The sequence below is a fragment of the Papio anubis genome, chromosome 7 (genome assembly GCF_008728515.1).
Source record: "Papio anubis isolate 15944 chromosome 7, Panubis1.0, whole genome shotgun sequence".
NCBI lineage: Eukaryota > Metazoa > Chordata > Mammalia > Primates > Cercopithecidae > Papio > Papio anubis.
The window spans coordinates 121007692-121025573 of NC_044982.1; the positions used below are offsets into that span (position 1 = coordinate 121007692).

The 17882-nt window shown below is 35.7% G+C and overlaps 1 protein-coding gene across 2 annotated transcripts in view; it reads right to left on the reverse strand.

Annotated features, from left to right (window-relative positions):
- Window positions 1–17882, reverse strand: part of PIAS1 (protein inhibitor of activated STAT 1) — a 139844-nt gene that overhangs the window by 32429 nt on the left and 89533 nt on the right. For both annotated transcript variants that reach the window (XM_003901106.4, XM_021941791.2), the window contains exons 4-7: window positions 17668–17715; window positions 14142–14232; window positions 13352–13486; window positions 6397–6502 (exon numbers count right to left, since the gene is read on the reverse strand). In XM_003901106.4, coding sequence (XP_003901155.1) covers window positions 6397–6502; window positions 13352–13486; window positions 14142–14232; window positions 17668–17715 — 380 coding nt within the window. The remainder of the gene's footprint in view (window positions 1–6396; window positions 6503–13351; window positions 13487–14141; window positions 14233–17667; window positions 17716–17882) is intronic.

The window sequence follows — 17882 nt, forward strand, 5'->3', positions numbered from 1 at the left end:
TAATATATGAAAAGCATGACATTAAAAATGGGTAAAAGACTTGACAGATACTTCAAAGAAGCTACAGGAATGGCAAATAAGCACCTAAGAAGACGCTTAACATCCTCAGACATTAGAAAAATGCACAATGAAATGCCACTACATACCAATCACAATGGCTACAATAAAGCAGCCTGATGGCACCATATGCTGGTAAGGATGTGGACCCACTTGAAATCTCACATATTGTTAGTGGGAATGCAAAAACGGTATATTTACTTTAAAAGAAATTGCCAAACTGTTTTCCATATACTTATCATATGACCCAGCAATCCCACTCTTAGATATTTACCCAAGAGAAATGAAAACATATGTCTACAAAACTGAAGTATCCATATGCAAAATGTAAATGTTTGCAGCAGCTTTATTCATATTGCTGCAAAACTGGAAATAATCCAAATGTCCATCAACTGAGAAATGGATAAATTATAGTATATAAATGAAATACTACTCAGCAATAAAGAACAAACTACATGGATGAACTTCAAAAGCATTACACTAAATGAAAGAAGCCAGACGCAAAAGGCTACATATTGTAGCACTGCATTTATCTGACATTCTGGAAAAGACAAAACTACAGAGCAGAAATCACATCAATGGTAAAAGGATGGGATGGAATGCAAAAGACGACAGAAGAACTTTCTGGGGAAAAGGATGTTCTATATTTTGATTGTGGCAGTGGTTCATGATTGTATACATCTGTCAAAGGAATTTTTAATGCCTATAAATTATACTTTAATAAACGTTCTCAAAAAGAAAGAAAATGGAGGGGAAAAGCACTATGCTATATTTAATCATAAGACAGTATGAAGAAAAAATAAAGTAAAAGTAAAAGCACTTATTACTTGTGAGCAAGGGAATAAAAAAATAAGACATATAATATTTGTTCTGTGGTAATCAGTCAACACGTAGGAAGTTCTCTGGGAGTTAGAGTTTTCACATTGTTACAGTGATCTGCAGTGGTAACAGTATTTTATTATATGACTATAATAAAGTTACAGCTAGCCACATTTAAAATTAATCTTGTTTTACCCAATAAGTCAATTTGGGGAGTAGAATTAATCTTGTTTTTAATCCCTGTTGTCATGAGCTATAGGAGTCAGTCACTATTCACATGACGCTGTATTTAAATTTAAATTAAAAATTCAGCTCATCAGTTACACTAGCCACATTTTAAGTGCTCAATGGCCACATGTTGCTGGTGGCTACCGTATGGGACAGTGCAGATAGCGAACACTTCCATCATCACAGATTGTTCTATTAGCGCTGTTCTAGGGTTGTTATTATTTCAAGATAATTTCTATCCTTCATTAATATCAGGTTATTTTAATTCAGCCTTTTAAAATTTTAAGGCTGAAAACAATCAAACATATTAAGATCAGTATTTCATTTTATAAGCAAAGAAACAGGCACCGAGATCTGACTTTTTTCTGTAGATGTCTTTTCATCAGTTTACTTCAACAAAAATATGCAGATCTACTATGTATGTGGCACTGTGCTGAGCAATAGGAATTCAACAAAAAAATAAGATTAAATTCTTGCTCCAAAGAACTCATAATCTAGTAGAAGGTAAAGATGCTCATTGAGATCATCTCTAATGCACTCTGATGGAAGTATGTTCGGGAAGCTAACCAAAAGTCAACTCATCTATTCTGGGGGTTCTAGGATGCTTCCTGGAAAAAAGTGAAACAAAGGATAATAACATTAAGCAGAGGAGGCAGCAGGGGAGTTTTGAGGCATAGAGCACAAAACTAAAGCACTAAAGAAAGACAAAAGAGTTCCATATTTTTGGAATGTGAAGTATGAAAAGAAGAGTGAATACAGATGACCCTGGAAAGTAATAAGCAGGTGCCACATCATGGAAAGTTTACGTGTCATGCTAACACAGTTGGAGTTTTTATTCCCTAGGTGTTAAGAAGCCATGAAATGCAAGGGAATGAGGATGGTAAGATTTTAGATCTGTATAAATCACTTACGTGGCTACCAGAGGAGATATATAAAGGAGTCAAAGAGAGGGATGTTTTATCTAAGAATGGTTTTTAAAATAAAAGCAGGATATGAGAGCTTAAACAAGGGCAATGATAGCAGTAATAGACAGAAGGTACACTTGAGAAATATTTAGGGAGTAAGTTTGACAGGAGTTGGTGAGTTCAGTTTTAAATACTTGAATTTGAGGAACCAGTGAAATGTTTAGGTGAAGTTAGTTAGCTATATAAGTCTGAAACGCAGGGGAGAGGTCTGAGATGAAGACATGTATTTTGGGGTGAGTGTTAGTTTTAAGCCATAAGCGTGTGTAGAAAAGTGCGCCCAGGATAAAACTCCAAGGAACAGCAATATTTAGAATGCTTCCTATTGAAGGCAGATGATTGAGAAGATATGGTCAGAGAAAAAAGGAGAGAATTTCAAGGAGAAAGTGGTTCATATCAAATGTAGCAGAAGTATTCAGGATGAAAACCGAAAAGATACCCTTTAAATTTAGCAATCACATCATCATTTGTGACATCTGAAAGAGCAATTTCAGTGGAATGATAGAGGGTTAAAGACCATAATAAGATGCAGTGAGGAGGTAACAAGAGCAAATGTAGACCACTCTCACAGAAATTAGGATGAGAACAACGGGAGGAACACAGAGCTCTATCCATAGAGGAGCTTGTTTTCCTATTTTTTAAAAGGCAAAAGAGCCTTGACAGCATAGAGTGACAGAAAAAGCCTGCAGACAGGGAGGAACTGAAAACACAGGACAAAGAGCAGATACATGAGGGAGCCAGGTCTCACAATCACTGTTACTGAGCATCTCTACCTGGATGTCTCATCCCATCTCAACCACCACAAGTCTACGAGTGCACTCTGATCTCCCCCCTGCAATCTGACCTTTTCAACAGTTTTCTGTTTCAGTACATGGCATTACCATGTTACCTGTTGCTTGAGTAAGAAGCCTAGCACTCCTCCTTGACTCCTCACTCTACACACACAGTCAATGCCATTTCAATACTTCTCAAAACTGTCAACTTCTATCCATCACTATCACCTTAGTTCAAGACATTATCATCTCTTACGTATACTATTACAAACAGGTTCTAAACTGGCCTCACTGCATTAGCTTTGCCTTCCTTTGATTCGTCTTCAAAGTGAGAATCAGATTGTCTAAATGTAATCATGTCATTTATTCCTCTGCTTAAAAATCTTTTAATGGTTTTCTATCATCTATCTTCATATTGTCTATGTCAACTTATACTTGTCCAACTCTCTGGTCACCCTCCTTCTTGGCTCTCTTTTCTTTTTTTTTTTTTTAAGACAGAGTCTCTCTCTGTCGCCCAAGGTGGAGTGCAGTGATGCGATCTCAGCTCACTGCAACCTCTGCCTCCCGAGTTCAAGTGATTCTCCTGCCTCAGCCTTCCAAGTAGCTGGGACTACAGGCACATGCCACGATGCCCGGATAATTTTTGTGTGTTTTTAGTAGAGACGGGGTTTTACCATGTTGGTCAGGCTGGTCTTGAACTCCTGACCTCAAGTGATCTACCCACCTCTGCCTCTCAAAGTGCTGGGATTACAGGTGTGAGCCACTGCATCCAGCCCTTTTTGGCTCTCTCTATTCCAGCTGCACTGGCCTTTTCTCCTGACATACTCTGTTCCTATCTTGGAGCTTAACTTCTCCTCATACTTATAATCTTGCCTTAAGTATCACAACACCAGAGAGGACTATGTTCCCCTATTGTACCTCTACAGAGTTCCCTGTCTATCTTCTTCAAGGCACATGTCAAAACTTTAACTCATTAATGACTTGTGCAATTATTTAATGCCTGTCTTTCTTACCAGACTGCAAACTTCTGGGGGATGCAGAGATGGTATGTGTCTTGTTTAATGTTATATTCTCCTGTGCCTGGAACACAGTAGACTCTTAATACAATTTCTTGAATGAAAAGAATAAATGAATAAAAGATTAACTTGGAGCAGGGAAAGGGACATTTCCTCTTGACACTGAAGGAAATAAAGTGAGGACTGGGCACAAATGTAGATAAGCCAAAAAGTAATTATGGTGGCACTGAGATTAAGGAAGAAATGGGTGGTTTAGGTAATTCACGTCTTGTAGCCCCAATTTTCGTGCATTGGCAGAGTGCTGAGGGAGGGGGACAGTGTTTGAGTAGATTATGGCTAAGGCTTGAAATAACTGCTGAAGGGAGAAGGAAGAGGAGAAAGAAACTTGATTAAGAGTTGGTAAAAGACTGTTTTTGATAGTTGTGAGGGGACAACTCTACACAAAGGTAGAAACTGCAAGACAAAATCCTACTAAATCAAATGAATCAGAGAATGGATTTCTCTGCGAAAAGTCTAAGTAACAGCAACTTTATTCTTTCAAGAACATAAGAGTGTCTGGCTTGACTATTAAAACTTTGCTAGAAGAACTTATTTTATTAAGAATGACTTACAAGGAACATATTTGTAAGTAATTTGATTCTTTAAAAACACCTGAGATACCTGACATTTCCTTTTGTCAAGTTATTGTAAACAGAATTTTAATTACATAATTTGTTGGGAAAGTTTTGTTTTTTTTTTTTTACAGGCAGCATATAGGTAAAGGTAGATAACCTGCTTTTTAGTAAATTACAACAAATTTCTTACTGGTGGGATCCAAATTAATATTCCACTGGCTTCTCTGGCCAATAAGGTAAGGTATCAATTTCCACAAAAATCTCATCCAGTGTACAGGTATTCTCCACATCCATCAGTGTATCAGAGTAGAAACAGCTTTTGAATTAAACAGTTTTTGCTGCTTAATGGTAGCTAATAGTGGTTTTTCGGAGAAAATAAAATAATTCAATTCCAGACTCACATTCCCACTCTCCCTCCAGGTGGTGCTATAGCTACAAGTGGAGAAGAGTTAACAGCTTGAGCCAAGACAGTTGGCCCTATCGTTGTTGTTGCTGTTGTTACTATTAAATAACTTTATCTGCCTTATTTCTTGGTATTCCCTCTTCCATACAGGCTCACATAATTCTTTGCTTTCTGACGGGCTGAGATTCTGGTATTGTGAGGCAAATATGAAGATTCTCAGTAGAATGACCAGGAATAACTTCAGCAAGATTGTGATAGAAGAGAAGGTATCTTATACTCTCCTTCAAGGCAGACGTCTGTCTTTTCTTTCAGGATCCCCACCATCTTCTTGTCCCTGCCAAATGGTGCCTCCACTCCCGCAGATCCCAAATCAGTGCTGTCCTTCTAGGTCTCCATCATCTGTCAATGCATGCCTACAGAGGCATTAGCCCAAAGTGTGCTCCCATTGATTCAGGATTAGCTGCATTTTTAAAGGACCATTTTAATACAGAAAAATTCTTCAATGAACTATTAAGGGTATATTGATATTCAGGGGTAGTGGGATCTTTTACTCTGCCACAGAAATAAGTTACAGAAAGGGATAAAAGCTATGCTACAAAAGGAAAGCTGTTATTATCTTAGTTCCTTCCACCAGAGTGTTCCTAAGTACAAATCTGATAATGGGCTTCATTAATCAGCTCACATCAAAAGTCCTTTCAGGATAGTTATCTAACACCTGCCTATATAAGTTTTGTTCCTAAGTCCCCAGCCCTCATCCCTAAATCCACTCGGCCCCCACCTCTCACAAATAAAAGAATAAACGAAGAACTTAGTTCACCTCTTTGGAAAGGCCAAACCCTCTGACCTTAACCCTCAAAAACAGAGGTCAGCATAGCTCCATTTGTAGACCTTGAATCTCAAATTCAACGTATCAAAACAAACCATCCAGTAATTCACACATATGAACTCAGACTCTGAAGAAGCATTAGAAATCACATGGCATAAACTTCTTGTTACAGATGAGGAAGATGAAACTCAGAAGCAGCGTTACTTGTCCACAGTCATATAATTGATTAATGGCAGAACTCATGTCATTATTATTTCTACCACCCCACTGGCTCTCTTCACTTTGTAAATGCAGGGGTGAGGCAATGATACAACTCTGTATATTTTTCCTGGATAAACCTCCAATCTAAAATAACTTTCTTGAAATTTATGCCAAGATGCCCTTCCCATTTCCCAGAATTCCTTAAACATTGATTTTATGAAGTTGTAGAAAAATATTCTTCCATGTTCATGCACTCACTTCACAAAGTTAATTTTAAGATTAGTAAAATATAGATTATAAAATATAGTTCATGACAAAGATATCAGAACTACTCTAAGGTCTTGTTTTACAAGCCAGAAGGTTCTCAGTGTTTTTAATCCTCTACAACAGGTTCCAGTGAAAAAACAAATTCTAAAATTTCTTGAGTTGAGAAAATACTACTCTAACCTTTGACAAAATAGTTAGCTGAATAAGTGAAATAAGTTTATCATACGTACTTAAAGCTCTAGAATGATCCGGATTCCTTATTCCCTTTGCTCGTAACCTCTGAAGAAGAACTGTTGAGGACAACTGTTTTACAAGATATACTGCCATGGAATAGTTCTGGAAAAAAAAAAAGATGTAGAAAACAAACAACATATGTAAGTAAACAGTACATCTATTTTAATCTCACCATGATAGGAAAAGAAAACTAACACTTCTTAAAACACCTGTGTGTCCAGCACTGTCTTAGGCGTTTTCATAAACAGTAATTCATTTAATCCTGATCAAAAAGCTGATGAGATGATCATAAACCTGGTTTTACGGATGAGGAAACTGAAGTATATAGAAGTAAAAGAACTTGCCCTAATTTTGCAATTTTCAAGTAACAAACCTAGAATTTAAACCCAGGTCTGTCCTGGATTTAATATTACCTATACTTGAAGCTAATGAATTTAAGGCACTTACATGAAAGAGTACTGTTAAGACTAAGTATAAGCCAAAGACAATAAGATGTCAAAGTTATAAACCATATTTAGTAGGTAACAGATATATCTAAAATAGTATCTATTTTTTAAAAAAAATTAAATGAGATGGACTTCCTAATTTATACCTTTTAACCTTTCTCTATGCCTTCAACTAACTCTTGAAAAGATTATACTTGGGCCATTACCACAACAAGCAGAGGGAATAGTAAAGAAGGTTTTCAAAGAGAAGCTGCTGGTTTGGCAAATGAACAGATGAATATCCATTACCAGCAGAGGGACTACCCAGAGATGACAGAGGGAGAAGGGGACAAAAAAATAAAAAAATAAAAAAAAAACCCAAACCAAAGGAACAGCTAACCAACAAGTTAAGGCTATGTGAAGGGTACATGGTTGGATAAGAGAAAGAAAAGATGGCTGAGGTTCATGAAGGGTAGGAAGGAGATCTAAATGAGAAGGATCACTTTCTATTTGGTGCTGGGATCAAGAGGAAGATCAAGAGACTTGAAAAGAAGTAAAAGGAAAATAATTGCTGCCATCTTATATTTTATAGCTACACACACTTTTCAAAGCATTCTTAACATACACTGCCAACTTCATTTAAACTTTGCAGAAGGCCTATTAAGATAGAGGTAGGATAGGTGACTTTTTCTAAGTGAAGGGCTGATGAAACTGAGGCACAAAAAGATTATGCAATCTGCTCATGATTAGGCAACTGCTTGATGACAGAGCAGACACTAGAAACCAAGGGGAAAGGGCGGGAATATTAAGACAAGGAACTTAATGCACTCTCCTCTTTTGACAGAAAATATCTTACAATACTCTCTGAAAGGTCATATTTTTATTTAAAGTTCAGAAAGCTATCTGTGTTCACATGCTACGCATTTTCTGAGAGGCAGGAAAAAGAAGTGTCAAAAAAGTTAATTTACTTTCATTAATAAATTTCACATTAATGAGGAACAAGTAACATGAAACATGAAAACTTTCCTATTAGGAGCAGTGATTTCACACTAGACTCCAGACTTCTGGGAGGCCAAGGCAGGCTGATCACGAGGTCGTAAGAGATCAGGACCATTCCGGGCCTAACGTGGTAAAACCTGTCTCTACTAAAATACAAACTAGCCAGGTGTGGTGGTGACAAGCTAGTTCCAGGAGGCTAAGGCAGGAGAATGGCATGGAGGTGGAGCTTGCAGTGAGTCGGGAAGATGGTGTTGACAGAGCTCCAAAGCCGTGCGAGGAGCAAGACTTATCTGACAAAAAAAAAAAAAAAAAAAAAAAAAAAACTTTCCTAAGTTTTAGAGCATACAATACTAATCTGATATATGTAATGATGTTTTATTATTTATTTATTTATTTATTTAATTTGAGTATGAGTCTTGCTCACACCTAGCTGGAGTGCACTGGCGCAATCTTGGCTCCTGCAACCTCCACCTCCTGGGTTCAAATGATTCTGCCCTCAGCCTCCCAAGTAGGGTTGACTCTAAGTGTGTACCTACTATACTCTAAGCACTTTTGTGGGTTTTTAGAGATGGGTTTCACTCATGTTATATAGGGTTGGTCTTGAACGCCTGACCTCAAGTGATCCACATGCCTCAGCCTCCCAAAGTGCTGGGATTACAGGCGTAAGTCACTGGGTCCAACTGAAAAGCTTCTTTTAGAAAAAACTCTTATTCACCATTATTATTTACTTGCTTAATGCTTCAAGCATGATAGAAACTGGAGAAATGTTAATTAACAATGTGAAACTATGTATTGACAACTTGAATCTTCAGAACTTGGAATTACCCTTAGGCTTTATATAAACACTTAAGAAGAGATCAAGCAGAAACCGCAACAAGTTCAGTGAAAAGGTATGTTCACTCTAGTTGAAACATGTAACCAAATAGAAAAAAAAAAAGCAGCAAAAAGAATGTGGTACTAACAAATGCCACTTGTACCGGTAATATAAAATGAAAATTTTACATCATATGAATGAGTGAACTTCAGCTGCAAAAAAACCCACCAAAGCTTAATAGTGACAGAGATTCTTTTCTAGGTAGACAGTATTTTATTGTTCCTGCTAATCCTTCAAATACTAATTCCAACTACTGATATATATTATATTATACTGTATTATACTGATGTTTTTGTCTATTGCTTTTTCAAAAGTCTTAAAAATTATTTGTGAAGTTCATGAAATGCTTTCTCTATAATTGAAATATACTCTATTCATTATGTGCCCCTTACACTGGTACAAGTTGAGTATCCCTGATCTGAAATGGTTGGGACTGTAAGTATTTTGGACTCTGAATTTTCTTTTTTCTTCCAGATTTTAGAATATCTGCATTATCCTTACCAGTTCAGCATCCCTAATCTGAAAATCTGAAGTCTGAAATGCTCAAACAAGTATCTCCTTTGAGTATCCTGTTTTGAATTTTAGAGTATCTTGATTTCAGACTTTCAGATTAGGGATACTAAACCTAAATCTAAATAATTTCTCTACAAATAATGAGAGTTTAATAAATGCTAGAAGCAGTGATTACACTGAGGTAGAGGAAGAAGTTACAATGTAACTCGCTTATTTCTTTCAGGCACTATACTAGCTCTCCTATTTATTTCATTTGAAAAGACATAGTTGCAACATTTCTCACTGGCAACCAATTATACAAAGGTATCTGCAAAATAGTAAGATACTCTACAGGAACTATTCAGAATATCTTCACAAGCTGAATTAAAACAGTAATCTAAAAACAATCTATTAAGTTATTTTCTGGGCTTTGGAAAATAATGTTGATTTAGTGTTTTACTTCCCCAGAAAAATATCTTCAAATCTTTGTAGTTTGGAAGCCTTCCTATGGAAGAGTATTTCCCCCTCTCCTCTAGTGCTATTTATCAGGAGCCATATTCCCCTCCTCTCCTACAGTTTGACTTCTTTCCTATTTCACCAAAAACACTCCCCTTCTCCCTTAGTGAGCTATTCTTTTCATACACAAAAACAAAACTTTCCTCAAAAAGCGGTAAAAAGGGAACTCCAAGGTACACTAGAAATAAAATATTTAAAATATTTTAAAAACCTAATGGTGACACATGAGTTAAAGGAAAAAAATATAACCCTGAGAGATGTCAAAAAGAATTTTGATATAATTCAAAATCCCATTTCTAACAAAAATATCCAGTAAAAGAGAAATATAGAAATACATCATTGATATAATAAAGTTCTATCAAAATTAATAGCAACATCATAATAATGTTTTAACAGTAGCAGTATTCTCATTAACATAAGGAGCAAGTCAAATATGTCCACTAGTGCCTGCATTGTTTAACACTGTTTACAAAGTTCTAGGTAGTAGAACAAGAAATAAATGACAGAAGTATTAAGGTAATATAATTTGTATGACATACCTCAAACTCAAAACTGCTAATGTAGAAATACCAATAAATCATCTAAAAAGCCAACAGAACTGATATATGAATTTAGCTATGAAATAAATATTAAAAATAACTAGTTTTAAGTAAACCAACAATAAATAAATTCTTTGAAAATACAACAGAAAAAAGATCTCTTTTTATAATAGCAGTAATAATAACAACCAACATAGGAATTAGCAAAAAATATGCAGGAATTGTAGGAAACCTATTAAATTGCTGAGGAACATAAAAGAGGATTTGAAAATACAGTTCCTAGAATGGCTATATTAAACATTGTAAATAAATTCTCCCTAACTTAAACTATAACTTTAAAGAAATCTCATCCAAATTCTCAGAAAGACGTGCAAGTGGAGTACAGGAGGGAGGGAAAAATGCGATAAAGTAATTCTACTTTATCTGGAAGAATGAATGTAAAAAAAAAAAAGTAATGCAGGAGAATCAATGTCAGCCCTGCCAGTGTGGTTCCAATAACCATCAATGTGCAGATGACTCACACATTTTTTCCCTCTATCCCAAATGTATCCTTTAAGCCTATCTGCCCCACTGCCTATTTAGGATGTCTCACAGGCATTTCAAACTCAAAAGTTTCAAAAGTAAATTCATTATTTTCTCCATCTCGTCCTCCAATGCCAATGCCCATTCTTCAAAGCAAAACAAAACAAAACACACCCACACTCAGTCCTTTTCCAGCGTTTCCTCTATCTCAGCAATAGTATCATTTGCCTAGCTACCCACCAAGAAACCAAGGACTCATCAGTGACATCTCCCTTTCTCTTAGCCCTCAACTTTCAATTCATCACTTAATCCTGCAGATGCCCCTACTTACCTCCATTTCTACTGCCACCACTCTAGACAAAGATACTACTTCACTAATACTTTCACAAGAGCTGGCTCCTAAGAGATGTCCTTCTGCATGATTCTGGCCTCCATTTAAACTATTTACTACTCCAAAGAGTGATCTTTTCTAAAAAGAAATACAGCACTATAAACTTTCTGCTTAAAAAGAGAAAATCCTGGCCAGGTGCAGTGGCTCGCGCCTGTAATCCCAGCACTTTGGGAGGCCACGGCAGGTGGATCATAAGGTCAGGAGCTTAAGACCAGCCTGGCTAAGATGGTGAAGCCCCGTCTCTACTAAAAATACAAAAATTAGCCGGGTGCAATGGCAGGCGCCTGTAATCCCAGCTACTTGGGAGGCTGTGGCAGGAGAATCGCTTGAAACTAGGGGACGGAGGTTGCAATGAGCTGAGATCACACCACTGTACCCCAGCCTGGGCAACAGAGTGAGACTCTGTCTCCAAAAAAAAAAAAAAAAAAAAAAAAAGAAAAACAAAAAGAAAAAAAGAAAAAGAAAATCCTTAACTTTAACATTACCTACAGTGCCCTAATGGTTTAGTCCTATCTTACCCCTCTAGCCACATGTCATATACCGCTCTTCCCCATTCTCTGCACTCTAGTCAGTGAATCCCTCTCAGCTTCTTGTAAAAACCAGGCTGACTCCTACCACTGGGCTGTTGTGTGGGTAGTTTCCTCTGAACCTTTCACCTGATTCCTACTCTTCTCTTAGCTCTTGGCTCAGCCACTACTTCCTCAGGGAAGCCCTCCCTGACTGCTCTCTCTCATTCAAAGTGCCCTTTGACACACTGTAAAATCACCATGTGCCTCTCTATTATAGTACTTGTAAGTAGGTTCACATTCTTTGTGTGTGTCCACCAGGCCCCTAGATTACAGGCCTCATGAAAATGAGCTTTTTTCCCTCCCTATGGTACTGCCAGTTTTGAGTATAGTATATGGCACATGGTAAGCATTCAATAAATTTCAAATGAACTGGTGGATACCTATGAGTTCATACCATGAAAACTGTCCCAAAAAAGAATGCTAGACTAAGAAACAATATAGAAAAAGGTCAGAAACATACTCAGGATATGTAAAAATCAAATATGCAACCATGGTGGCATCAGAATTAACATTTATTTGGTTAACGGTGTTAGAATCGGCTATTTAAAAAGTGAAAGAAAGCAATTTTTACCTCGCACCACACATATATTTAATATGAACTAAATATTTAAAGGCAAAATATGAAACCTTAAGTCTAGAAGAAAACAAACAAATAATTCCATAGATTGGGAAGGACAGATAGGCAAAGCATGGTGGAGATGAGAAAAGACTATATAAAGGAAATAACTGGTTAAGATTTGGCTACACAAAAGCTTTGTGTAGCCAATATTAAATAATATTAATAATATTCTGCATATTAAATAACAAGATAAAAATAAAAGGCAAACAAACTGGAAACAAATATTTGTAACATGAAACAGAATTAAGTTTTACTATATGAAGATCTCATAATCAATAACAAAAACAGCAACAGAGAAATAGACATGGATACAGTTTTAAAATGTAAATAATCACAAATATAAAACATATTCAATCTCAGCAATAATGAAAAAAGTACTAATTAAAACACAGTGGTGGCATTATTTACCTAACAGAATTGGTAAAAATTTCAAAGAAGATAATAGTGTTAACGAGCACGCAAATAAACACTGAAAGTCAGAGAATAAATTTGTACAACATCTTTGGAGAGGGCAATCTGTCAATGTACACAAAATTTCTTAAAATTCTGTATGCTCTTTGACTCAGCAATCCCACTTCTGAGAATTTACCCTAATGAAATTATGATACATGTATGCAAAGTTATAGCTACTAAGATGGTCTTCAAAATGTTCTTTGACATACCAATGAATCAATCAATAAATCAAGTAACATGCTCAATAGTAGGGAACAGGCAAATTTATGGCATATTCATATTGGAATATGATCACTTAAAATAATGCAGAAGAACATGTAATGATACAGGAGGACATTTATGATCAATTGTTGAGTAAAAGGGTCAGGTTATAAAATACTGGATACTTCATAATCCCATTTTTCAAATGGAAACCTGTTGAAAATTCATTGTGAGACAAAAATAAATCCTTTTGCAGCTCATTTTACATAATTTACATATAAATTCAGGTAGGCATGGTGATTAACCCCTCCTTATAATACAAAAATCTGGTAGAAACAAAAATTTCCTTACTCTTCCAATTTCTGCAGTCCAAGAAACAACAATGGTGTTTGGTACTGTTGTGGACAGTCGGACAAGTGAGGTGATATTAATTGGTCGGCTAGGTCGCTTTGGTTCCACGCCATTTTTTGTAGGTGGAAGGTAACCCTAAAAATGAAATATAATTTATTTATACTTATTATTTCCACAATCATTTTGACTTCCATTCCTTAAGAAAAAAACCCCTACAAACCACATACTAGAAAATACGAATGTTTTCATTAAAAAGCACAGAAGCAAACATTTACAAGTTTCTTGTGTTATTATTTTTCCAAACAATCTTATATTCTCCTTGTAGTAAACCTGAGAAAAATATTAGTGATGAACATTCAAAGTCTCTTAAATTTAAAAATCAGGACGAATTCATAACAAGCTTAGACAGGTATATGAGGAGTATTTCAAGGGCACCAGAAACAGTCCTCACCCCTACTTCCTGTTTAAGACAGCATTCTTCAAATCTCCTTTCTACCACAGGCTTATAGACTCACATGAACACAGCTGAGACTCTGTTGAAAAAACTTCTCCCCAAAATCCAGTACAATACTAAAGCTACCACACTCAACTTCAAATCCTATGACCCCAAAGCTAATGTTACTGCTGCTAACTGTACATAGTTGGTACAAGTGTTTCACCCAGTCACAGGAATATATATCCAAAATAAAAATGTTTTCTTAAGGAAAAACTATGACTTAACAACAGCTGTGATGACTTATTTGATAGCTATGTTGGCAATGAATTTTAAAAAATAGTTTTTAGGACTTACTGGAAGGCTGCAAGGTTTTGTATTCACTTTCACACAAAGATTGGGTGGGAAGTGATCTTCTTGTGGACAACTGGTTTCTGATAAACAAAACCTAAACAATAAAGGACAAGTTTAATTTCCTTTATTAAAGGATTACTTCGTTAGTATTATTGTTCAGTAGATAAATTTAAAAGATGGTAAATTTAAAAACAACCAAAAGGGAAAACTATAAAAACTGGACTTTTCACCCAATTAATAAGTATATGTAAATAGGCTTAAAATAAATAATTCTGTCAATGTAAAGTTGTGATAATCATGACTATCACCCTGTAGTTGTCTTCGTGATATTGCCAATTATTTGGTTAAGCATGTTCTGAGAAGCACTAGCTTTTTCAGCGATTAACGGGTGTTAAAAAGAAAAAAAGAAAGGCTCGTTAGTTAAATAAAATTAAGAAATTCTGAATCAAAACAATTAAATTAAGTTTCCTTAATACAGAACTTTTCGGAGCTTTAATAGGCTAATAAGCATTATAAATCTCTAAGAGGAAGACCTAGCACCTGTATGCAGTATTTTCTAAATTTATTTGCCTATGAAACACTTTCTTGGTTCTTAGCAGAAAATACTGAGAATGCTTTTAAGTCCATCCCCAGGATCAGTAAACCAAAGTACTACTTATTTTTTGAGAACTGAAGACACTGAATATTATTTGTGTTATATCCACATGAATTTAGAATACTATTTTAGAAACTTATAAAAATATTTCTAAATTAAATGCACAGTCTTTTGGAAAAATCAAGGATAGATACATAATTCGTAAATTCTCAGTCTATTCACTTTTATTATTATTTTGCTATTTAAGGCATTTATTCTTTATTAGTTCCTATTCTCAATATACATCTAAGGCTCACTGCACTGTTACAGAATGCTCATAGCACCCCTGAGTTACACAGTATGGAGAACCCTATCTCTAAATTCTGTGAAATATTCCTCATGTGCAAACAACTCCTCTCAACACCTGTGGTATGGGGTTCTTAACCTGCTGGCCACGAAATCTGAGTATGGGGATAATGCACAAAATAAAACAATTTTATATGTAAACTTTTACGAGTACATATACATATTCATTTTTACAGGGAAACCATCCACAGCTTCTATCAAATTTTCAAAGGGATCAGGGATCCATAAAAAAGTTAAGATTCACTGATCTACAAAGATTTTCTAGAAATATACTTAGCAAACAGATGTCAAAGCTCACAGGACCACTCCTAACCCCAGCAGAACCTTCCATTACAGGCTAATTCTTTATGCTGCAACAGTTAAGAGGATGTCACAGTTTTAAAATAATTATTCCAATGCACATAAATCAATTTAAAACATGGACCCTGGCTGCCTGAACCCTTTCCTACAGGAAAAGAGTAATTTAAATGACAAGTCAGTGTCTATTCAACTAATCTAAATCACCCTAATGAACTGAAGAGAAAAAAGAAAAAAAAGGAGTAGCAGAAAGTTTCTGTGAAGTGGTTCATGGGGCAGAGAGAGGGAGTGGAGCAGGGAGGCGCAACAGAAATGAAAACAGACTAGGTGTCTAATAGAGAAAACTTGGATCCTAATTCTCAACTAATTATTTTCATGCTTTAGATAAACACTTATAATTAGGATAGCAGATAGGCATACACTCCTAACCTAAATAATATACTATGGTTGCAGACCTAGCAATGTGGGGCAGGGAGAGAAATGATCTATTTTATTAAAACACAAAGAACCACCTAACAACGACCAAATATAACACAACATGGTTCTTCCCCCCCCCCCCCCCGCCCCCCAAGTCCTGGAGATAAATTTCAATTAAAATAGCAGTCATGGATTCCCTTGGAATCTGAATTATAATAGCTGATCTATCTAGACAACCTTACTTCAAAATGTGGACCACACCTGTTGCTGCTTTAAAGAATGTATGTATATTAATACAAAATACTTAGTAACTAGATCTTTTATTCTAAAGCTATGGTTTTTAAACTCTGTTTTAGTCTTGGGATTCTGTCTTCAAGTGAAAACTAACCCAGAGTCAAACATGCAAAACAGATAAAAGAGATAAAAGAAGCCCCACTTTGGTTCAGACTGTGTATGTGTTTAGGAGAGAAGAGGAGGGAGAAGGGGAGGATGGCAGAAGAGTATGAGGCCCTAAGGGTGGCTCCATGCAACAAGTTTGAAAACCACTGATTTAAAGGATAATGTCAAGTATCAGTACAAGCAAAATGTCAACTGTTGAGGCAGGAAGTAGACTACAGCAATACATAATTAACTATGGAGACATCTTATTTTTGTCCTTTAATTTATTCAGTCATTATCACAATCTGGCCGACACAAAATATACCTTTTATACAGAATCATCTTCGGCAGTGCCTTCCAAAACTGAAACTTGGATTATCACTAGTCTACTGCGGTAAGGTCCTGTCATACTGTTTTATGGTATAAAAGCTATTAAGCATAGTCATATCCTTTTTAGAATCTTCAACTCAACTTTCGACTTCAACTCTGCTTTCTCACTGTTTTTACCTTAGTATTTCAAAGTTTAGATTAGAGGTTTTCACATGATTCCATAAAGTGCCGAACAGGTGTTTTAGATTAATCCCTTTTTTAGCCTCCTAGTGTATTTGCAATTTGTACGTACAACTTAGTATCTGATTATTGAGACAAGGCTATCTGTTTGATTTATCCTCCCAACAATTATAGGGAAAACAGCTTACTGAGGAAAACAACTGTTTTACATTTTCTCTTCCATCCCTATTGCAACACTGTGGACATTTAGGGTGGGAAATTGAATAATAAAAGCATAATATGATGGTTTATATAAGCACGGTTTATATAAGGGAGATATATATATATGTATATAAAAGGGAGATATATAAGGGAGAGAAATAATACAAAAGATTTCTTAGATATTCTAAAATAAATGAATGGGCTAAGAAAACAAACTGAATAAGGGGTTGTGAACCCATGTTGGAAAATTTCCCATTAGTCTTTGAAAATTTTCAAGAGATGTCTCAAATGGATCCTAAAGTAGAGCACATTTAAATTATTAAAAATACAGAACAAAACAAATTAGAGTATTTTGGTGTTTGTTAGTCCATGAGATACTGTAGACTTAAGTACTAATTCCTCATCCACAGTACTTTGCCTCTTATGGAGATAAGGCCCATGCTTTCATAAAACTTGATATGATATTGTAAGATATCATTAGCAGGAGCTTCTCAACCAACTGAGGGCAAATATGGCTAGATATATAGAACATGACTTCCTATATTAAAATCTAAATTGGGGGGTGGGCGGGTGGGGGAAAAAATCTAAACTGGATGAAAATTAGAATATCTCGTAACAGGAGAATGTTTTCCCCCACCCAAATATCTAAACCTAATACTTTCAATACACTTACTGAAAAATCAGGTAGATTTCCTCTTATTCCTTAAAAATTTTTTTCCATCTCCCCTTCCTGATAAGGAATATTATCTTTTAAACTTTGAATATATCCTATAGTCAGCACTATACCTTAACTGGACCTGTACTGTGAAGTCACATTTGGTCCCAGAAATGTCCCTAGAAGAGACAGAATAGGAATTACAATTACTTTTAAAGTATTTGCATGAAAGTTCATTCAAAGACATTGTTACTCTAGTAAAGTTTTTCAAATTACCATAACTATAACTGTTCTTAATTAACACACTATATTTCCATTACTAATATTTGCAACACACAAATACTAA